This window comes from Pyxicephalus adspersus, chromosome 2, assembly GCF_032062135.1.
Source record: "Pyxicephalus adspersus chromosome 2, UCB_Pads_2.0, whole genome shotgun sequence".
In the NCBI taxonomy this organism is placed as follows: Eukaryota; Metazoa; Chordata; class Amphibia; order Anura; family Pyxicephalidae; genus Pyxicephalus; species Pyxicephalus adspersus.
In genome coordinates this window covers 127,039,237-127,064,040 of record NC_092859.1, presented here as the reverse complement: position 1 = coordinate 127,064,040, position 24,804 = coordinate 127,039,237, and the positions used below count along the sequence as shown (strand labels likewise).

General features: G+C 38.3%; 1 protein-coding gene and 1 long non-coding RNA gene across 2 annotated transcripts in view; both read right to left on the bottom strand.

The window, feature by feature from the left end:
• Nucleotides 1-669: 669 nt before the first annotated feature.
• On the bottom strand, nt 670-5,963 carry LOC140324443 (uncharacterized). The gene is made up of 2 exons (XR_011919535.1): nt 5,534-5,963; nt 670-1,001 (listed from the first exon to the last, which is right to left on the bottom strand). It is a non-coding gene; the product is annotated as an uncharacterized lncRNA (long non-coding RNA).
• An 8,963-nt stretch (nt 5,964-14,926) lies between these two features.
• PRTG (protogenin) overlaps nt 14,927-24,804 on the bottom strand; it is a 78,706-nt gene continuing 68,828 nt past the window's right edge. Inside the window, exons 15-20 of the mRNA XM_072399096.1 lie at nt 24,348-24,518; nt 20,869-21,051; nt 19,689-19,809; nt 17,738-17,894; nt 17,495-17,599; nt 14,927-17,413 (exon numbers count right to left, since the gene is read on the bottom strand). Of these exons, the coding sequence (XP_072255197.1) occupies nt 17,108-17,413; nt 17,495-17,599; nt 17,738-17,894; nt 19,689-19,809; nt 20,869-21,051; nt 24,348-24,518 (1,043 nt within the window). The 3' untranslated portion in view covers nt 14,927-17,107. The remainder of the gene's footprint in view (nt 17,414-17,494; nt 17,600-17,737; nt 17,895-19,688; nt 19,810-20,868; nt 21,052-24,347; nt 24,519-24,804) is intronic.

Here is a 24,804-nt window from a genome sequence, read left to right as displayed (position 1 = left end):
TCCGGTCCCGCGTCGTCTCGGCATCCGTCCCGTTCTCTACCATTTTATGTAAAGTGAAAAATCGGAGTTTAGGTACGCTTTAAATGTCATTAAAAAATAGCACTTGCACGGTCTATCTACAGGTACACTGGGGTGGAATACAAGTAGTGAATGTGAATTTTACCAAACATTCACCTGTGGTGACCCATTCAGTGTGGTTTTAAAAACACACAAACTTGAAAGAGTTCCTCTGGAATAAATGTTTAGACAAGGACACTGCTTTTTAAATATACCTTTACTTGTTTAGAAACGATTTCTCATACCCCATCAACAGCATTGTTTCAGTTATGTTTGGGGCAGTAAACCTCCCCCTCCCATATGCAGTTTACTTCTTCTAAAACTTTAGAGGCGCTTGTCATTTTCTCCACTTTTGGGTTTGATAACCACAATCCAGAGAACCCTGCCTCACATCAGCTGGATCAAGTTGAATCCATTTGAAAGAAGTAGTCACCTTCAAAATTTTTCCCCATGCACGCAGCTCAGATGATGGCTTTTATTATGACTTTAGCTGTGTTTTTTGTCAAGTAATACCAGAGTTCTTTTTTTTGCACAATTGAAGTTTGAATGTTACATGCTACTTAATATAGCCGCCACAAGCCATCTCTGATTATTAAAGAAAAAATGACTGTATACAGGATAAGCGTTCTTTTTATTCATGCACTTCAGTGCAACAAATTATTGGTAGTAAATGCCCACACTCAGACACCTGCTAATATTAAAAACCACAGACAAAACAAACTGGTATCATAGGCTCTGGAAAAATGAAACATCAGTAGCTTGGCTCCATCAGATAGCCAGTATGGAAAGAAGTAAAGGTGAGATCATGCTGGAAGGGTTGCTGGAGTTTTAAGGGATGATATGAAATGTATATACCTCCCCGCTGGACTTGCGCTGCTTCTTCTTCTCAGGTAACACTAGTGGAGAAGCGGCTCTCATTAATTCTTCGAATGCTCCAAGATCACCTGTCAAATGGAAGTCAAATTTAATGACACAATGAAGCAGAGCATTATCTGTATACTAAAAATAAAAACCCCAAAAATATTTTCTGTTAATAAAAAATAAAAACACTACTCATTTTTTAGATGTAAATGGTACAAAAAAGTGGGCTTAACATTTACCCAAAACGAAGGAAAAGGAAAGAGTGCTAACTTTACCTTAAAGTCAATATATTACTTTAGGGCCACAGAATGCCATAGGGTTTCAATTTAAGAAGTTGCTAGATCTTAAAAAATACTTGCAATTTCTGAGGTATGGAACCCCATTCCCACATCTGCCTTTTTAATGCACTTCAAAAGTAAGTCAGAGGCACCACTAGGTTGGCTTCAGCAGCAGTTATGGAAACAAAACAACTGCAAGCATTTAAAAATGATGGCAAAGATGGACAAGTATTTACAGTCTACCCCCACCACTGTTTGATAAGTACACAAACAAGGGTCAAAAGATTCCCACTGAATTTGAAGATTGTTTTGCATTTCTTATAGACCTTTTTAAAAGTGCATTCAGATTGTAGGCAAATTAGGTCAAAGGCAGCATTTTCTTGTGAAATGGTGAGATGAGCAGTGCTGTGTTTGAAACGATTGTCCATCTACATATTGCCTTAACAAGCCAAGCGAGTTGGAAATCCCTATAAGTTATATAAATGTCTTGTCAAGACAGTCCATGGTGATTGCCAGTCTTGTGAACAATTCTTGCATCCCGAAACATTTTTTTAATACTTTATAAAGCTGACATAAAATAATGGTTCATATACAGAGATGTGCACACACATTAAATACTTTTATTGGATTATATTTAATCAAACCTTGTTGAGAAAAAAAAATGCACTACCCATTCAAGTTTTGCCTGGCACCCAACTAAGTGAGAAGGTTGTGTAAATATTGGGACTGGAAGGAGAGTAAAAAACATGAACTGCTAGTAAGCCACCCTGTTGCTGTTTTAAGCTTCCATATGCAGGGAAATAACCAGAGTGCCAGCCACTCACACAAAACCGCTCTAATCTTGAAACATTTTCCACAAACTCTGCTGGGCAGCAGACATCTCAGAAGTGTAAACCAGCTGGGTCCTCACAGCTCTCACTGGTTGCTCTTGCCAACTCCCATTTCTTTAAAGGCTATAGCAGCCGCAGACTAGTGTGTTGCCCTGACTAAAATTACGTTCTTTAGGTACTTAAAATTAGGTACTTAAAACTAGCTGCAGCACAGGGGTGGCATAGTTGGCACAGAACCTAGTACTCTTACCTTTGCAGCACTGGATCATTGGTTAAAGTTGTGACTAGGACACTATTTGCAAGAAGTTTGCATGTTCTTGCAGGTTACCTCTAAGTATCCCCTGGTGGCCCCCACATTGCAAAGACATGCATATGTGAAAAACAGTGCAGCACAAATTGCCATACACAACATGGTTACAAGAGGTTATTAAAATAAAGTGTTCAGAAAGTGTTTTAAAACTCTGAATATAGTTCCCTTAAAGGAAGAGGGACGCTAATCTCCCAAGTCTTGGCTGCCATCGAGAAAGAAGAAAATAGAAGTATGCATGCTAGATTTTTGCCTGAAACCAGTCACAATTGTTTGTTTCCAGCAACAATATGTATACATAACCCAACTGGCAGAAACAGAAGAAGATGTTAAAGCTAAACAAATGAAAAGAAAACATGCAGCTGCCACATTGAAGAACGGTATGCATCATTATATTAAACACCCAGTTAGCCAGCCAAACTAAAGGGGTAAAAAGTAGCCACAACCTGAGCAGAAACCAAATCCCCCCCTCCCCCTCTAAACCAGATTTACAGCTTTACAATCAGCAAATAACACCCTATATAATAGGGGGGCTCAGATTACGACCTAGTAGGGGATGTATACAACTTCTGCAGAGAGACCACTGCTTCAACACTGAAAATGCAAGTCCTCCCCTGCAGCATGCTAGTTTATTAAATAATTATTTGCTAGACTCTGCACAACTTTTTAGGCATCTGGAATGTATTCAGCCTATTCAAACTGAACCTTCCCTTAGGCTTTACATTTTTGTCCTTGGGTTCAGATATTCTTCAAGGCTGAATGACATCAGACACAGGTACTGCCTGTCCCACTATTTCCAGCATAGAAGGAAGAAATCTAAAGACTTTTGCTGCCAAGTTTGTGGGATTGCAATGGTTGCATTGATTACTTCACCTTTGGCAGGCAATGTATGAAAAGTACATTCCATTGAATTATACCATCTCAAATCCTTATGTTTTTCACAACTGAATCAGTTCTTCAATTCATTCTGATTCTTTAGAGGGCATGAAGATGAAGGATTTGAGCACATTTCCTAAAAAATTCAGACATTCTGTGCAAATGGGACAATATAGGAAGCTGGAGAGGTGATGTATCTACAAATCTGGAGGGCAATCTGGCTTCAGCTAGTCTTCAGCAATATACAAATGTGAGATGAATGGTGGAGCCCAGTCCTGGTCATCCCTGCTATATATAGGGCCCAGCCAGCTATGGCATCGCCTGTCACTCTGCCAGCCTCTCTCAAACTTTAACATGGGTAACTTTCAATAACTTTCAGGGAACCCCTTCTATAATTGCTATATCCACAGCTCACAGTACATTAGTGTGGTGGTCAGTAGGAAGAATGTCTCTTACATAGCTGGCCAGTGGGAAGATGCCACCATTACAGATAAGCAAAAAGATAATTGGTGTCACTTAAACAGACCTGAGAGGTACAAAGTACTTACATCTCAAGGAATCCCTAGCATCTGGAGGAACGCTACAATTCCACGGAACCCTTGTTGAGAAACATTGCTTTATATGACAAGTCTACATGTTACATAGCAAGGCACATTTAAGAAAAAAAAATTAAGTTCAGCCAATAATAAATTAATAATATTAGCTCCAAGCCTCAGTGCCCATGATGTGGCTAGCAGGTGACCCCAATACCTCTGTTCTCCCACAACCCCTAACTGTAGCTATCTCTAGGGGTAAACGCTTGCCCCCAAACAAATGAAATCTCATTTGGGGGTAAATAACCTAAACCCCCTCCCAAACATAACTATCCCTAAGGATAGGGGCGTACACCCTGAATGAGAGAGTGCCATTGGCATTTATTGGGGGTAAGGTATAGTTGGGGAGGGTTAAAGGGTGTTTATCCCTCAGGGTAGGTAAAGTTGAGGAGGGGTAAGTGTTGTTTATCCCTCAGAGTAGGTAAAGTTGGGGAGGGGTAAGGGTTGTTTATCCCTCAGGTTAGTTTTAGTTTGGGAGGGTAAGGGGCGTTTATGCTTCAGGTTTTTAGTTGGGGAGGGTAAGGGTTGTTTATCCCCTCAAGGTAGGTATAGTTGGGGAAGGGGTTTTTAGCCCTCAGGGTAGGTATAGTTGGGGGGGGTAAGAGGCATTTATCCTTCAGGTTTTTAGTTGGGGAGGGTAAGGGTTGTTTATCCCCTCAGGGTAGGTATAGTTGGGGAAGGGTAAGGGGTTTTTAGCCCTGAGGGTAGGTATAGTTGGGGAGGGTAAGGTGTCAGGGTCGTCACCCATTAGCTCCTTCATGTGCACCGAGCCTCTAGGGTAACATCTTACACCCCAGATATAGAGTGCCATTGCCAATTATTGGGGCAAGCTTTCACCCCTAAGGGGTAGCTAGGGTTGGGAAATGCTTACAAATTCTCATTCATTGGTGCCAAGCCATGGGATACCCATAGGGATATCTACAAGATGCAGGGTGGGGGGGAATGTCAGCATGCCCTCTATGGGCTCTTGGCCTCAGGCTGAGCCTTTTGGTCACCCTCCTACTCAATACTGAAACAACTTTAAGTTGCAGCCCCCCTGCGATCAATCACTGTGCATCAATAAGCAAATGTGAACCCGATCATTAACCTCCCTGGTGGTATGAATACAAAATATTTTTAAATGTAAAAGCAGTACAATTAAAAGTACTTTGTATTTTATATTTCCAGCTCAGTCCGGCCTGCCAGCCACACACCCACAAGCAGATGCCCAGCCGGTATCCACTTTCCCTGGCCTTCCATCCCCAACGTTCACACACTGAGGATGCAGATGCTGGACGGGCTTCGCTGGGGGAAGAAGATGCCAGAAATCGCTGGAACTAGGTAGGACTTTTAAACTCCCTGGAAATTCCACCCCGAATGTGGTTCGGGGTTATCACTTTTGGTATGGAAGATTCACCCCAAGCCACACATTCACCGCTTGGGGGTGAAACTGATCACTGAACGGTCATATCAATATTTATAACTTGGCAGCTTTAGTTAGAAATATTAAAGTGATCCTGCCATAAAGGTCCCATCAGGCACTTCTTACTCTAATGTTATGACAACAGGTGTCCATTTCAATTCCTAGGCATGGTGTGTAGTCACCATGCATCCTATAAGGTGCACCTATAGAAGTGGCTGCAAAGTGCGTGTAGATCAGCAGAGCATTAATATAAGGCTGAAATAAGTTTATAAACACAGCTGTCATGTAGTTCCTGGTACTTAGCGCAGTATTACAGCCGCCATACACACCTGCCCTGTCCCACAGTGAATGATCCATGTGGGTGCTGTGACCTCCTAGGCCCCGGCCTGTCTGGACACAGGCCGCCTTGCAGCGGGAGGTCTCTTATACGCCGCCTGTTCCCGCGGACAGAACAAACACATGGAGCCGGAAGAACCCAGACCTGGCCGGGACCGAACGTCCTTCCACCTCACTGCACTTTACAAAGTTTAGAGTTTCCGCTCACCCCGTCCTGACACGGACAGACCGGATTGTCACAGGGAATAACACGGAGCTCACGTGTCGGCCGGTATGTACACCTCCACCGCTAACACCGCGCCCGCCGCCGCCGCCACCACCGTGCGAGAGCTGTCACACGGGAGCCGCGCTGTCACAGCACGCCACCTGCTGGTGACAGAGCGCAGCCCCCAGGGAGGTCACTAGGGCTGTGTGGGGACCCGGTTGTATCATACACACAGGAGGCTGCTGTGACTAAACGTTCACATTCACAACATGGGAAGGAAATAATAACTGATAATATTCACCTGCCACCAGGGGGCCGGCCGGGTAATCTAAAACAATGGTGCCTGGAGCACTGGTGGTCCACAGAAAAATGTGGACATTATTTGCAAATTTTATATTTTATTAATAAAACAAAAATAATATTCTAATAAATTCTTATATTCTGAAAGACAATTTTCTCCTTTATTTTGCACTAAATTTATGAATTGTACTAGAGATGGAAAAACAAGGGAGGCGCAGCGTGACCTCGGTGTAGTCCTAAGTTGTATGAGACAACCGTTACCGAGCCGCACGCTTCAGTATTGTTTCCACCATTACAACAGTCACCCCGCGAATACCGATTCCCATCTGATTGTTTATTTTATTTGTTTAATTCTCTGAAGCTGGGTCTACACGTATTTAAAAACACATGTAAACATTTATATGCGTTTTATTGCACTTTTATTTGCGTTTTAAAGCTTGCCCATTAAAACGCTGGAAAATGTCTATGCCCCGCTTTCCAGCATTTTTATAATGCGTTTATGCTTCAAGGAATGCAGGAAAACGCCCCAATGAAATCAATCAAAGTGTTTACCCGTGTTCTCCTGTGTTTTTGTCCGTTTTTCAGCATTATCCTGCGTTTTCATTTTCTAAACGTTGCAAGCAACCTTATAGATAACACTCATAAACGTGCCTCAAAGAAATGTCCTGGTGTATATTAGCCCATTGTAATGCATGGGAATTTCAAACATGGGCTTTTAAAGCCTCGGGTTAAACTCTGGGGAAACAGTCCGTGTAGACTAAGCCTTAGGTAAGTATAACCTTAGCTGTGTATTTACTTTACCTGTTATATTTATTGGCATCAAATAGTTTGACTTTTATAACTATCATTTCTTGTTTGGTCTTAAAATATTTTGCATTTTTTTAATAATACCAAAGATAATGCAACTAATGTTAATAGTAACAATAGTAATACTTCACTTAACCGTGAGCTGATCAATGAATCAGAGCCTCCACAGTCCTTGTCAGGCACCATTAGGAAGATCATTATTTTACAAATGTATTTATCTTTTTTAAAAAATTCAAATTAATGGTCCGCATGATTTAAATTATGAACTTAGTGGTCTGTGAGGTCCTGAAAGGTTGGCGACCGCTGATCTAAACAATGCTGGTGTCTGGAGATCATCACACATTCCCAGCTGTATGGACCAAACACAGCACTGGTTCCTAATGTGTATGAACAGCTACATGAATTTAAAATGCCTGAACATCCTGCAAGGTTATTATAAAGTTTGGGGGAGATTTCCCTTTATTTCCTGTGCAGGGAGACTCAACAGGTAGTGGGTGATCTCCCTTTGAGATAGCACAGTACATTATCATGGTGGTCAGTGGGAAGAATGTCGCCCTTACAGATATTAATATTATCATTATTACACAGTGTTTATATAGCGCCATCATATTACGCAGCTCTGTACAAAGTCCATAGTCATTTCAGCCAAAAAGATCATTGGTGTCACTAAAACTGGTGTCACCGAAACACTGCATTATAGCCTAAAGCAGCAGCAGCAACCAACCTTTTTTTCACCACAGAGCAGTTTATTTGAAGACAATTTGTCCTTTGTGGGGGAATATTGGGATTTATGTGCGTATTAAACCACAATAAAGTACATAATCTATGAAGCGTGTCTGTCTTCATTAGCTGCAGTCTTCGCTGTGACAGGAAATCCATGTCCTCCTTCCTGTCATTTTCTTCAGCCAATCACATAAGCTGGCTCCTCTCTCCTGTCATTTTCTTCAGCCAATTATGTAAACCGGCCTACTTGATTGGCTGAACAAAATGACAGGAGAGAGAGAGAGAGAGAGAGGACAAAGATCCTTCCTGTCACCGGGCAGACTGCAGCTGAGGAGAAAGGCTGCGGCCTGGTTTGGCACAACCCACACCCCCAAATCGGTCCATAGCCTGGTGGTTGGGGGCCCGCTGACTTAAAGTATAAAGAAAAATGACACATCTGTGCCAAACCTCGAACCATAAAAAAGAATATGTATAAAATGATTGGTTGAACCAATAAATACTTTTTTCACATCTATATTTCCTTTATATTAGTGTTTACAAATAACACATTCAATAATTTAGGGCCATATAGCCTTAAATGTGAAAGAGGAGGAGTTCCAAAAAAAATCAAAGATTTATTGGCTTCTCTCCCAAAATTGACCTTAGACTATGTTAAAGACATATGACTATGGTAGGGACATATGATTGTGAGCCAGTTAGTAACATGACTATGGACTTTGTAAAGTGCTGCATAATATGTCCATGCTAAATAAATACTAGGTAATATTAATAATTAAAATAATAACGGCCCCCTATGGTTTCATCCGCAGACCCCTGGGTGACTATAGAAAACAGTAGTGACCTAGAGGTCATTGGAAGATACCACTGCACTGTGCAGGTGTCCAGGGATTGGGCACACTCACAAGTGTGTCAGAGGTGAGGAGGTTTAGGGAGGATTACCTCCTCAAGTTGTGTATTGCAGGGAGCAGGCCAGTTAAGATTTAGGCATTTTCTTTATTCTGACTATAGTCTGAAGACTGAGATAATTTCATCTGAAATACATACATGGAAGTTACACTATGTGTTTTGTATTTCTGTCCACTTAGATTTTCACAGCCCAGCCAAACAGCAGAGAGCCCAGTGACCTGACTCTGCTGTAGTCAAGCAATGTAGCTAGAGAGGTCCCCTATCTGCCTTCATCAACTGCCCTCCCTCTCCCAGTCTGCTGGTATACAAGAAATTACAGGAGGCTAAATTCAGATACTTCATCAGTTGCATTTAAAACATTTTAATGCTTTTTGTAAATTATTATATAAACTGTACTCAGTGGTGTTTCTTTATTTCCCTTTCAGAATTTAATTTTGAAAATAAATGAACTGTGGAAGAATGTGACAATAACTGACAATGGACTGGTCACTAGTATCACTGGTTGGTCTCACAGCTGATCTGTCCTCATAACACCTCCTATGCCATGATCTATGTCATGATCAGCATCTCGGTAGAGGCAGGCACCTAGGCATCACCATCCTGAATGTGATGTCAGCATCCCTCCCCCCCTCCATCAACCTCAGAGCTGAAGGTACATCAACCTCAGGTACATACAGCACCGTTCATGCTCTATGGAGAGGGGAGGGGGAGAGCGACGGAGCGGCACCCTGCTGCGCGCTCTCCCCCTTCCCTTGCATTAGGATCGGTCGTCGTCCATCGTTCGTGGATCCGGCAGGACGGTCGTTCGGACGATGGACGACACCGACTGTACACACGGCAGGTTTTCGCCCGATATTTGGCCGATGCCGATTATCGGGCGATAAAAATCTGCCGTGTGTACGTAGCCTAACACTCTATAAATCAGTGTTTCCCAACCAGGGTTTCTCCAGAAGTTGCTAGGGGTTCCTTGAGCAATGAGTACTTTGGACCTCTCAGGTCAGTTTGGCTATCTGTTAAGGTGACATTCTTCCTTCTAGCCAGCAATATGAGAGGCATTCTACCCATTGACCCCCATGCTATAGTACTGTAAGCTGTTGATATAGTAATTTCAGAAGGGGTACTCTAAGACCTAAAAAAGGTATAATTATGTTATTTAGGGTTCCCTACGTAAACAGAGTCATTGTAATGCTGTCTGTGTCCCTTTTAGGGAAATCTCTCACAGAGCCACAGACAAAAACTGAACCACAGTTATACAGTCGTCAGAAAACCGCATTCAACGTCAAAGCAAAGTGATGGAAGTTCTAAAATTTCCCTGTTCTAGTGTAAAAACTCAAAGATCTAATGATAGAAATTTGCAGGTGTATGAATTTCTTTAACCACCAGCCATATCAACAGAAGCTAGAAGTTTAGTTTACCAAAAAAGACTTTACCAAGTTTACCAAGAAAGAAGGACAGCAATTTTTGCAAGTATTCAGTTTCAATTTACTAATATGTAGATCAGTACAAACACACATTCTGATTGGTTGCTGTGAGTTTCAGAGCTTTCCTACTTTCATGACACATTCTTACTGAATAATAACTATATTAAAGGGGAACTAAGCCCAACAGATGCTCACCTGTCCCTGTTCGATTGTGGGCAATCTATCTTCGTCCTTCTTCCTCATTCTTCCTATTTCTCATTCTGATCGTCAGCCATCCTGCTTGGACACTGCACATGCAACTAAGCAGATTTTGACAGATGGGAGGGCAGCCAGGCAGGCAAGAATACCTATTGTACAAGAGACATTGTCTGCCCTTTTTTGAAATAAAGCCCTGCCTAATGCCAAATTTGCCAATACTATAATTCCATTATAACAGCACACAAACTGGGAGCATAGGTGATATAGAGCAGCGGTCGCCAACTGGTGGTCCGTGGCTCTGGCTGGCTGGAGAAGGACTCCGTTTGGAGGGGCCCACCGGCTAGAGCTGTGGACCATGTTCCCCATACAGAACGCAGGCTCAGTGAAGTGGGCGAGTTGTCTCTGGACACAACCTGCCCAATGTCCCATTGCAGGCTCAGACCGGGTCTGAAAAGGTTGGTGACTACTGATATAGAGTACCTGTCTACAGGCACATTTTGTGCATAGCTACAAAACTAGGCAAGACTAAGAAACTTTTATTTAAGAAAACCTTTATTTGGACTGTGCAACTCACTGATATCTGGACTGTTTATCACAGAAGAAACAAAACATTTGGCATTTCAACATCTATCTTTTTCGCAAGATTTACAGAGCACTCAAATACTCGTGTAAACTGACCAATACACAAAATAAACAACATAGTATAAAAAAATCTCAACAAACTAAATCATTCTCTATATAAAAAAGTAAAAAAACAAAAACAACATTTAAACAATAGCATGTAAAAGCAGAAAAAGTTACATTCACAATTCAAGGAGAACAATAGGCAGAGCAAAACAAAGTGACAAAGCTGATTCCCTGAGTACGGTACAAAACTAAATCAGCTCTGTTCTCTACAGCAACCCCATTGTCACCTTTACATGAAAAGAGGAGAAAATAAAAAGTTATTGTAACTGTGGTGTCATGGAAAGGAACACATACATTCATACTGAAACAATAAAAATGTTCTGATAACATCTTGCTGTTGTATATACACATTGTAACATTATTTCCAGAAAACACAAAAGTTGCCGTTCAAATGTACCAATGGTTTGAGGCCTATTATTGAAATCAAGGCTATGTGAACATGCCACAAGTATAGCACAAGGTTTCCAGTTCAGTTTATGAGAAACCAGCAAAATAACACTTTAACACTGAATAAGATTTTTAGGAGCTGGGTCATGAATGATTACATTTGAGGTTTGGAAAGTGATGTCACTTCAAACATCCAGTCATGGGCAAATAAACTGTCGTTACGGAAAGTTACCTGGCAATAGATGGTTGTGTTAAAGAAGCCAATGCTGGACAGGAATTCAATTCTCTTAGCACTTACAATGGCAAATATTAAACATCCTATATATGCCATACAATTGGTAAATATTGGAGAATTAACAAAGGTGACATTAAATTGGATTTATAGACAATTTAAACAACATTTTAATATAACTAGTGAATTGTTCATATATATTTTAGATCTCATTCCCCAAGAATTTACTATTACTGACATGCCAAGGGCCTTTGTTAGAGTTTTGCTCATGTCAGATGAGTTCTGCATTCCACACAAGTCTATAGGAATACCAATACCCAATTTGAAGCTAGTCAAAAATAGGTCAAATGCAACTGGTAATAAATTGTGAATAATCTCAGAAGTGTCTCAAACTTATGCCAGCATAATGGCCCTGATGGCCCACTAACACCAGTCCTAAGGAGTCCTGCATAACTGTACAATACCTGATGCTCTACCTGTAAAAATACAATGTAACCCAACATCTCTTTTGTTTTATTTAGCCTTAGTTTATCTTGTAGCAGGTGTAATTATAACAATAGACAACTGCCCTCATAATATATCTGACAAATTACTTGTCATATTAAAGCCCTGTACAGATGTCGGACATCAGATCTCTGTCGCTAGAAAAGATCTTTTGTGATCATTTCCAGTGACAGATCAACAAACGTGTTCTGTATACACAGCACTGTTCTGTTCTATGGAGAGGGATGGACAAGTAGCACCTTGCTGTGCACAGTAGTAGTTCCTGGCCGTGGTGGATTGATGAATGGCGTTGGGGGACTGCTCTACAAATGTCAAATGGGAGACAAACATCTGACATGTTTCTATAGCTTCACTGTTTCTTAACTAACATTTTTTTCAGCTCAAAATACTGGAATATTTGAAGGCACAACTTTTATGGTTTTTTAAAAAAAAATCTTATCACTGGGCAAAAACACCCTTTAGACCAAAGCAGCATACATTAATATTAAACTACTGGGTACAAATATTGATGGTTACTGTTGTCTATGGCACATATTTAGGATTTCTATGAACAGTGATACATTACTTTTACACTTGGGCATACAAAATTACATGTATTAAATATACATTTTTTCTATAATTGAAATCACGAAAATACAGCTATAAAAATATTTCATGAGAATTACACACATGTACAAATGTAATAATTTGTGTAGTGTTTTATAAATATACATTCTTTAACAGATTTTAAGAAAAAAAATCAGCCTTGGTAACAAGTAGGATGGCTACTTGAAAGGAACTTTTAAAACAAATGTTACTGTTTTAAAAAATATAAAAAGTACTTGATAAAAGGAAAGGATTAATTAGACTTTCAAATCAAGCTGCCTACCTCTTGACTGTTTTCTGTACAGCAAAACTGCAGGTCAGATATGAAAATTCTATTGGCAGCTTCACTGTGCAATAGAGCCAATAATGGCCAACAGGACAGGTAAGTAGAATAACTCGTGCTTTGCTAGGTATGCTTTTTTTACTTTTTAAATCAGCGACAGAGTTGCTTTAAACACAATTAGAAATTGTTTCTGAGGATTAACCATATGTAAAGTTGTAACAGAAAGTTGTAAACCAGCAGTCTTTGAAACTTAGTAGTCCTGGTAACAAAATTTGCAATGGATAGGAAACTGGTGAACTTTGTCTGGGTGAAAATGTAGTATCTCTTCCCATATTTTTGTAGCCTCTATTTGTATACCAAGTTAACCCAGACAAGGTACCAAGCTGACAGTGAGATATTAGACTGCATACAATACGGTGTTAATTGGTTCTCTAAAAATATTAGGGTTCATTCACTATAAAAGTTCACTCATTAATGTGCACATGTGTGTCCAGTTCACATACTCAACCATGTTAAATGGATTTAAGCCCAACTAAAGCTGCAGGCCATGGAATTGGGGTGATACAAAATTGTAAAGGTTCCATATCCACCTGTTGAGTGTTTTTTTTTTTTTTTTGTAAACAAATCCTATCGCCAAAAGAGAAGTCTTTTCCTAGGTACAGAGAGGTCAGCTTTCCAAATAGAAACCCTTGTAAATATTTAGGAGAATTAACTAAACAGAGCTGTGTTAGGCCAAGTAAAAATTCTTATTTTTAGTCTAGCAGTGCTCCTAAAGGGAACCTGTCCTGAGAGAAGTATGCAGTTTACAAAGTTCAGACTTCAATCTGACTCCACATAATACATGCTTGTTTGGTACAGTGACCTAAGTGAGGAAAAAAGAATGTTCTGAAACAGATATTGAAACCAAATGAAAAACAACAAGCCTATGCCATACACTAGGAACTCTCTAACATGTCCCAATAACATTCTCTATCAGCATGGTTAACAGAAGAAGGATTAGAAATAACAGCATATACTGCATATATACACATACAGAACAAGCCTGAAATCTTTACATTTTACATTCAGATATATTTTGTACCACAGTTATACAAGACAGTAGGAAGAATCTCAAGGACTGAGAGGCACATATACTGTAGGGTTAGCAGTATACAGCAGTGCTACCCAAAATACAGAGCAAGCTTATTTATTAAAAGTCTTACTTACTACTTTGTACAAAGTAACACATGGCGTTGATATTCCTTTCCATGTCATCAGGGCAGTTAAATGATGTTCAGTTGCTTGTTATGAAATACTGCACACTACATAAAAAATATTTGCTTTCCGTAAATCGAATTTTCAAGGTGCAGTTTGCTGTACAAACTAAAGCACAGTTTATTTTTGATCATTTGCCACCTCTCATTCCTTGGATTTTTAGTTACTCTTAACTCGGAAACTGGCAAGAGACACTGGTGGTGCAAACTAATTTCATCACAAAAGTTAACAATAGAAAATGTAAATGGTCCATGCAGTAATAAACAGTACATTTGGCCAAAACACCAGCAAGTAAAACTTTATTCTGTAGGCTTATCAATTACTCAATATGCCGGAGCAGTCATAAAAATCTTTGGTATAAATTGTTAGCCAAGACAAGGAATTTATGGGACATAATTGACATATGATAAATGTAGTTGTATACTACATGTACTAAGATCTCACAAAAATCTCAGTTAAATCAGTATCAGAAGAATGTACACACAACTGCACGCTATCAGCCCAGTATGTGCACTGTGATGACAATGAGAATTTTTAGTTCCATTTACTTCCTTTCTAACACTAACAAACAGCCTGCCAATTGACCAGACTAATTGCCTGCCTACTATTTTAGAGAGTGCAAAATTTAGTGAACCAATTGTGCTTAAATATTTATTACTGGTGCACAGATGCCCTGTATTTTTTTTCTTACTAGTATATTAGAATCTGTTTTCATTATAAACAGTCCAACTAATATAATATTGCCTGAGATGATGTTATAATATTTTGCACACAGAGTTAAAAGAACCATAATAAAATTTGTCCCATTATCATTCCTTATCAGCATGGATAACAAGAGGTCTTAGCTGCTCTGGCATATTAAATGTTTGTGTAGTAGTGTGAATGTTGTAGTGTGAAAATATGCTCATACAAAAACAATGAACTTTAAAAAATCACCTAAACAAATGACATGACAAGACCCCAAAATAAATCTTTGGTTAAAGTTTCCTTCCTAAGCATATAAAGCAATGTGTTCAAAAATAGGTCATCTAATACTGTTATAATAAAGAGCTAAAAGGTAAATACTAAAATTGTAACTTGGAAGTTTTTAGACATGACTTAAAGTAGACATGATTTAAAGTCGAAGGTAGTTTGAAATGCAGATTGTATTCATCCTTACTGATCTATTACAATCACTATTACTACTACTACTTAGCAGTTATGCCAAACGCAAAATAACTTTTTTTTAATCCCTTACAATGTAAAGGACTATCTTTGGTATGACATCATATACATGCCTGAAAACTTTATTAAAGGGCACCTGTCTCACATTCACAGTGGAAGCAGCCTGTTAAAGAACTGGATTTAAGCTGAACACAGTTCCATCTACATCTGCCTGGACATCAAGCATTGAGATCTTTGTCAGGTTTAGCCATATTAAACCTACAGCCATTCTGAGTGAAAGCTTACCAATGATTGCTACACATATGCATAAGAATGAATGCAATCTTGTCAGCTATTCATCTCCTAATTGTATATTAATCACTACATATTAAATTAGTGATTTAGCACCTACAATGGCTGTCTGTTTATGCAACAGGAACACTTTAATATTGTATAAGATGAATTCAATGACCTAATTCTAAAGAAAAAAGAAAACAAAAAAGCATGATACCCTGTCACAAATACCCCATATATACATGAGGTACTGACACACAAAAATACATGATTCCCTGAGTCCAGGAAATAAACAATGACATCAATTAAAAAAGAGGTAGTATAAATCAGGAATTGTAAAGGCAACAGGCACAATCGGCCATTGAGTAAACAGCTCTGCAAAGACTCTTCTGACATTCAGTCAACACTGGGTCATCGGCTGACTAGCATGTTACACATCATCCCCAAGTGTAAACAAGCAAAGAGTCTCTAGGTGTAGTACCAAATAAGTTGTGTTTGATTAAAAAATATTATGTCTATGTGTGAGCACATTATAGCATTACAAGAAAACCGTACAAAAGCCGTGCTGTCATTTAAAGTACTCCAGCCAACCTTCTAAAGAAACCAAACATTATGAGAATTAAAGTGATATATGGGGGTCTGAGGTTCTCCACCAATGTCCGGGGGTTTAAGGCCTCTTGTTATACTCCTGAGAAATGTCCTGAACACTTTTTGAGTAAGGCAGTGCTTTTTTACTGAGATACTAGAAGGCACGGCTGTCTGTTTAGCTAGCGTCAAAATAGGCGTCTGTCTGAAATCAACAAGAACACAAAGGACCTGACTTATTAAAGCTCTCAGAGGCTAGAGCTAGACTAGGATACACTTTCATCGTTGAAGCTGGGTGATCCAGGAAACCTGGAGTGGAAGTAATTTGCTATTTGATAGCAAATGTTTTCAATCCTGGACCAGATCCATTCCAGGTTTGCTGGATCACCCAACTTCTTTGATGAAAGTGTATCCTCTCCAGCCTTGGAGAGCTTTAATAAATCAAGTGTCGTTCACATGCTTGTTTGCAGAGGTAGTAGTTGATTAAGGTTGGGATTTATGCGATTATCAGCCAAGTAACAGTACTGTGTTCAAAGTTGAACAGAGACCGTTTCTCTATTTTGCCTTTACAACTCCTTAGGTATAAACATTCATTACACAGCATTAAAAATAATAACAAAAAAAAACATTTAGGAAGTATTTCTGATGAAGGGTAAAGGGAGACATACAAACACAAATATAGGTAAAGCAGCAAAATGGAGTTCACGATGTGACCAGCTGAGGTAGACATAAATCAAAGGGACTGTTTGACGTCCCTTCACAACAAAGACAAATGGCATAAAAAACCAGGAGAGTTTTGAATGCGTTCACTATCCCACAAGTCAACCTTCACAGTCATTAGATTTACTCTATGGAACATTCTGTAGGAGAATTGTGATGTATGAGATGGGAGACACCAGATTCCACATTCGTTTTGCACTGTTCATTGTCCTTCGAACAAAAACTAATGCTGGACGCATCTGGATTAAAAAGGAATTGTCATCTCTAAAAGGTTGTGAGCATGTGAATCTTGTGGGGTACCATGAACGAATGTTCCTCAGCAGCAGACAATAGCTAGTTCGTGGGTAATGCAGGATCCTTTGTACATTCCTCATTGTTAAATGAATAAGGTGAGGGCAAAGTGGTGCTGATAACAGAGTACAGATTAATTTCATCATTGGACTCATGGGAGTACCGTCCAGAGTCATTGGTCTCGTGGCTTTCTTCACTGTTCCCAGAATGCTCTGTGTCTGCTGCTATGCTCCTTTCTATCTGGAACGTGTCTGGATGGCCTGGTGGGGTGCTGGATGAGTCTTCTCCCAGCCGTATAGAAGTATTAGGTTGATATAAACAGGCAGCCTTTACAATTTTAGTTTTGGACTGTTGAGGTAAAACATAAGGTTAATATAACCACATAAAACATGCAAATATCTAATACATAAAGACAAGCAATCAGTTTACCTGTTCCAAAGGGTCTTTTTTACTCTTCTTGCAAAATGTCCATTTGTTCTTTGTTTTTTTTTTCACAACTGGTCCATAGCGATTAATGATGAGATCTGAACCACCCTAGAATGAAAACAGACCTAGTTTTAAATATCAATATTTTAAAACAAAACATGACAAAAATATCACAATATTTGTTAACAATGCATGGTGTCAGGCATGTGCAATTATAAAATACATATCTCCAAACCATCCACTTACCTTTGTATCAAGGTAGTGATCTGTCACAACAGCAGAGATTAAGGCATCTTCACTCCTTTCTGGCTGATTCTTTATTTGTTGGCTCTCATGAGAAATTAATGCAGCTGCTTGAGGTATCCGGTCATTTCCTTGAGCAAGTTTTGCAATTGTGGCTTTCCTAAATAAATATAAAAATATTATTTAAGGCAAATTATCAAACTGTACATGCTGACAGAAGATCAGATATTAAAATAATGGGTCTGGGTTTGCATTATGTGACTGGTGTGCCAAATACACTTGATGATACGCCCACAGTGATACAATGAGCAATTTATTATAGGGGGATGAGTTCAGGGGTGCACTGCATGACAAATACAATGAAAGCAAATTTAAGGGATACTGCAAATATTTTTTTTAAAATACTCAAGTTGAGTTATGTATTCAGTAAACATTATTTCAAAAAATATTTTTATACAACTTACAGAAATTAGAATACAAGTATGAGGGTATACAATAAATGTACATCAGGCCTCATTGCGCAGCAAAATTCATCAAATATTTAAAGCAATGGAAGCATGAGAAAGAACAAAGGGATGGGGAATTCTCATTGATTGTCTAGTAAGTAAGCTATAAAGCACACAGTAACACATAAAGCTACAAAGCTGCAACTGTGAACATAGAACCTATGGCGCTAAAAAAATAATGCTGGAGAGTGTAAATCATGAGTGGCTGAACAGAAACCTTTTACAAAATCATATTTTTATTGTATATTTAGCTGTTTGAGTGTTGTCTGAAAGCTTTCCACAATTGTTTCTACTTAGCAATATAGGTTAATGTAACACAATTGCCTGGAAAACTAATTAAACACATAATTGCATTTTACTTGCACAAGGTGGACACTGTTTTATTTAAGCTTCTAGAACATGAGTATAATCGGACATATTTCTGTTTCATGAGCTCATGGGTGGCCTTAGACTTGCAAGAACAATGCAGGGCACCGGATCTATTTGTCTTTACTTGAATGACACACTGCTGGAACCCTTAGGATTAATCACCACTAATCCCTTAACAGTACAGTACAGTCCAGAGAGATGTTTGAATGCACTGGAAAGCTTGAATTTATAAGGCGATGTAAACCACTCTAATGCTGCCTATGCACACAATTTTCCAGTAATAACACCTTTAGTTCACATATTCAGACAGATCAATGTACTACTACAATACATATGAGCCCTATAAATATATATTGAATATATAGCAATTCAGTGTAGATTGCCTTGGTTTGTACAACATTTTTTGCATCGTAAAGCTGGATTTGTGTTTAAAATTCAGTGTTCACAAGTGTTTACATCTTCTAGAAAACTACTGCCTAGAAAAATGCAGGGTACAATCACTGTCTCTGGGGAGAACATGGGAAAACTCCTATATACGATACTTATTTTACTTTCAGGTATGGAAAAGCACGGGACCTGCTTCCCTGTGATGGTTTCCATGCAAAGGAAAGCTGGTAAGTTTATTAGATGTTTTTTTCCAGAAATACTTTCTCCTTGCCCTATATTGGAAAAGTATCAATGTGTCTTTAAGACACTGAGAGAGTTAGTGAAATGTTTGCAGAAAAGTTTGTGAACTTTTATATACTTTATAAACTAACTTGTATTTCAGGTTTAGTGACTATTTAGCAAACATTTCCCTAATAAACAAATTTCACAGATGCTATGAAGATATATATACAGTATTTGTTCCAGGGACTCCTAAGGTTTTTTATCTTACATTTGTTAGTTCTTACAAAAATATTATTTAAATATTGAGACAACCATATGTGGACTAGACACTATAAAACTGCAGTACATATATAAATGATAGACAACATTATAGCTTCATGCTTTCTTCTAGACTACACAGTGAAAACATTATGATGTAATTATACAACATATATGGTACATATACACTATTTATTATCAAAAATACCAACCTAGCTCTGCCACGATAAATCAGAATAAGCACACATATGAGAATACAAGTTAATGCAATGGCCACTCCAACCACAATTCCTGTCATTGACTTCTGGTCCAGATGGTAGAAACTGGAATATTCTGCAATAAAGTAGCCATGTAAAAAACAATTTGGTAAAAAAACATCAATACATGAATTGAAGTAAAATAAAATACACATGATCAGCAAAGTACACTTCTGTGAAATGCAGTCACAATCATTAAATTACACAAACACAACGCAGAAAACATAACAAGTAAGCTGGTGCTGTTGAGTAAATTTATATAACACACTACACAATGCCAAATTTAACAGCCTGGAATTATAGTGCTCTGTGACTTGAGGTACAGTGAATGGGAAGTAAGGTCATGCCTGTGCAATTTCTAGTTAGTCTCCTTTGTACCTATATGCAATTCTTATTGGATAGCTGATCAATATATAACAAAGACAAACCTGTCATTTACAAGTAACAACACATCAAACCTGAATAATCATGCACAGTATAAAAAAGGAACTATTAATTTGTGTGATAGGTTTATATAAAATAAATATGAATATTTAAAGGTGAACTTCAGGCAAAAATAATAGTTCACATTTCCAAAGACATTCTCTGCCTTGACAGAATAATTGCTCCTAAATCAATGAATACAGCAGTTATTGCATTGATTTAATAACCAATGCATGCTCTTCTCACGCATCATAACTAATAGACGTCCATGTCTGTTGTAGAACATATTTTGTCTTCTTATAAACTTCTATATACAAATGTACCACTTGACAAAGTATCTGTATTATCTTGGTGCAGTGTTTATTTCACATAATAAAAAAAGCAGAATTTATTACTGCTGATTTAGAACTTTTCCCTAAGAACTGCCATGAATTGCATAGTCAATGATATACGATTTGGACTTGCTGTTCCACCCATGTATAAATCACTGTCATTAATTTCTTTATTTTGCATTTGGTACAGTCACCAGGTATCACTTTTGTACAGTAAACAATTATTGGTATGCTTGAATAGTCTTGCTCTATAAGGGGTTATTTGTCTCTGTTGTGGAAACCACAGCAGGGCAGAAACAAAAGCAGGTCTGGAAGAATTGCTGTTTCCTAGTAAATAATGAAATGTTTTTTTTTTGTTTACTGTACTTTTTAAGACTGACCTTGACTGTTAGCAGCATCAAGATGCTTTGACTTCATGCTGTTGTGTACCATCTCCTTAGGGTGAACAGGCAATTCTACTGCAATAGAAAATGGTCCTTCTCCCACTTCATTGGAAGCTGAGATCCTGATCAGGTAGATGTTTCCAGGAAGCAGGTTTTCCAGCAAAGCCATTGTTATTGCTCCTGGAATTTAACAAACAAGATAAATTATACATGCAGAAAAGATCGACCAAAATTTAAGCAAACTAAACTGACTTCACCCTGTAATGTTATTTAACATAACATTCTGTGTTTGAAGATATGAGACCCATGTCACATGTTTCATATAGTAATGAAATTGAATTGAGATAAATGCAGTAGGTAACTCTGTGATGTAGTTCAAATAACTACTATAGATAAGGGATACAAATGTAAGCTGTCTGGTGGTAATCCATTTGGGTGTTTTAGACTTAAAGCAGAACTAAAGTTAAAAATAAAAAATTGCAAGAAAGCAGGTCCTGGGTGATGTGCCTTCTGCAAAAAAGAAACACACCTGCCAAAATCTTCACCCTCCACTTCTCTTCTGGGTTCAGAATCTTCAGCCATCTTTACTGGCCAGGCCAGAATAACGTAAATCCTGTGCATGAACACAGGAACGCATTGATCCCCAGTAGGCAACTATGCTGAGATTAAACACTGAACAGATCAGTGTACAAAAGAAAAAGAAAAGATTGCTGGCAGTAAGCTTGTGTTATGGCAGACAGGACAATGCCTGCAATAAGGAACCTGCTTGCTTATATTTTTTTACATTTAGTTCTGCTTTAAGAGGAGTACACTTACAATTGTTGTTGTCCAAAACAATTGCTTGTAATTGTTAAGGAGGCAGTTTAAAAAAAAATGTCGACTAATACACATTAATTGACCAATATAATTTAGTCCCTACATCTGATAAAACAGAAAAGCAAGTTTAGGTGTCTGTGCCCCATGCCTAAATAATGTGTTTTTTTTTTTTTTTGGAAGAGATAGAATGTGGTGGTCATTCAGCGTCTTAAGTCTTTAGTTGTTTGATCATGCTAGAATTCTGATCACAATACAGAACAGCAATAGGGTTAATTGTGGTAGCTATTGAGTAATTCATTAGCTGTTTAGAATCTCTAATGTTAGAATGCATATGGCAGTAATCAATAATTAATTTATGCTTACTGTCACAAAACTGTATTTTTAATGTGCAAGGCAGATAATTCAAACACTTTGTGGTTCTTCAAATGACTGTGCTCATGGATACATGTGAAGAAATCCATCACTTATCATCGGAGTTGAACATTACACCACAGAGGTCAAGTTCCAGCAGCATAAAGTCTGCCTGTAGACCATAGCACCTTTGACCGGTGCTGGTTACATGCATTCATTTAGTGAATTCCATAAATAATGAACAGCCAAGTCAGGCAGCTAAACGATATGAAACTCTCTCACCACTACCTTGCAATTATTTCCAAAGCCAATGACAATGACACATGTTAGACACAGCTCAGCATTTCAAAGACTTTTCATTTCTGCTGCATTAAAATGGTAATTCAAGTGTTTTCTTTTGATCAACGGTTTCTAATGTGATGTGCATTGGTGACTTGACCAAAAGGTATGAAAATGTCAAAGCTGAAATAGTGCTCAACTAGATCAAAGCTTGCTCAATGGCTTCATGGCTGTGCTAAAGAAAGATTTAGAGCTTGATTTCTGAATGGCCAACATAGACCGAACTAAGGTGACTTCTAAGGTTGCACACCACTGACTATTGGTAATATTGTCTTTTGCATAATAAGGGAACCACACTAAATGCTATTGCCTGGAAGAAAGACATACACCAGATCAATGTCTCTTCTTAGTTATGATGGAGCCTTCTTGTGTTTTATATGCTGAACACCTAATTTCAGATTTGACAAACAATTATGGCAGGAGGCCATAGAATACATGCTGACTTGAAATATTCAACTCCAATTAGGCACTTTCAACCAGCCTTCACTACAACGGTTTTAGAATTTTTGACCACCTTGATTGACCAGGTTGGAATGATGTAAGGTAATTTATTCCTGGCAACCAAGCATGCCAGGATCATTCACTGAGCTGCACATTTCAGTGTCCATTTCAGAAATGATTGCAACAGGCAAGCAAGTTTGTTCTATTGCCGAAGGCACATCTTTTGTCCCTTCTGTAATATACAACCAGCGTTCTTGCATTTTTTTTACAGTATAGTTCTGCTTTTATTTATTAATAAAAGCTGGTAGAATTTGCATGAAAATCTTTGTGTGTGTAGCGAGCATAACATTTTAAAGCAAAAACAAGAACAGAACAATGGATGCCATAAATAATGTTGCAATTAAATGAGATAAAGCTATTTAATGACTCACTGGCCTAATTTTCTATTTTCAATCCACCAAGCTTTTAAACTGTGACCTCTAGAGTCACGCTTTCATGCAGCTTGTGAGAATCAAAGAAATAACAGAACACTTCATAAAAAGAGAACTGTCTATAGCGCTATTCAAATTGCGTTATGAAGTGTTAGGTGAGCGCAGCACTCTTGGCAGCAGCTGTGTCTTGTCCTTTGTGACATAACCTTGTACCTGAGCGTTATAAAGCTGTCATGGGATTTGGAAACTTCACAGACTTTCACACTATAAAACACTGATCAAAATACTAGTATAGAGACTGCAAGTCTGATTGACTTTCTAAGGGGAAGTTAGATCTAAGGCACCACATGCATAACCTCTAAATGAAAAAAGAAACACAAGTAAGAGCCTCCAGGATGTTTCAGTCAGTGCATGTCCATTAATTCATTAATGAATTCACGGTTTCAATGTTAACAGCTTTTCACTGCAATATTTTTCAAGATACATATCAATAAATGTTGACTAATTAGTGCTATAGCACCTATTGGTATGCAAAAATGTTCATATCTATACCTGTTAATCAATATATTGTATGCATTGTATGATAATTAAGGAAGGGACATAATGGATACACAAAGCTTGCATCCTAAAGAGCTTAAAGTTAGCAAATAAAGAGAATTACTTAAAATTCAATCTTTCTGCATTAATGAATGGTTAAGACAGCACAATACTCTGCCATTGCTAATTTATCAGTGATAAGTTATTGGTAATGATCTTTAAATAGCAGCAGTACCATGCTAAATATTGTGCTGTATTTACAATGACTTTTGTCCAGGTGTATCAACCACCTTACAGATATTCAGTAGTCATAATATTATATATAGACAATACTAATGATAAACAATAGTCTTAAAAACAACCAACAGTGGACGAGGACATATACTTTAATTGTTGTGTATCTTGCCCCTCCCAATGTTTATTTGTACTATGCATATTGATCCTATACCTGTATTACTGTGCTCCTTGTTTATATTTACAAAAATTCAATAAAAACTCAGTTTAAAAAAAAAAAACAACAGTAAAAATGAATTTCCATCTAAAAATAAGCAGGTATATTACCGTCTCGGTGCATTTTCTGCCACTTTCCAGCAGCACTGTCTTTACTGGATGCATATAATATTGTGTATTGGGTGACAGATGAATCCATATCCTCTGGGGGTTTCCAAGAGACCAAAGCTGTGTTTTCTTCAATCAATGTCACCTTCACACCTACTGGTGGGCTTCTGGGAGCTGTGTTAAGGCAGCAAAAATTAGGTGTGGTATTAGTACAACAAAAAGGAAGCCAATACTAATAATTTGCATTATCCTTCACAGTATGTATGTTTCCTGAACAGATTACAGCATTTTGCAGAAACTATGGAAGTAATAGTGATTTTTCGACAAGTCATAGGACTATGAGATGATACAAAGGATGCTCTTTACACTGGATACATTATTGGAAATACTGGATACATTATTCTTCAGAGACACCAAGGGGCTTATTAATCAAAGGGCAATGGTCTGCTTGCAAAATAAA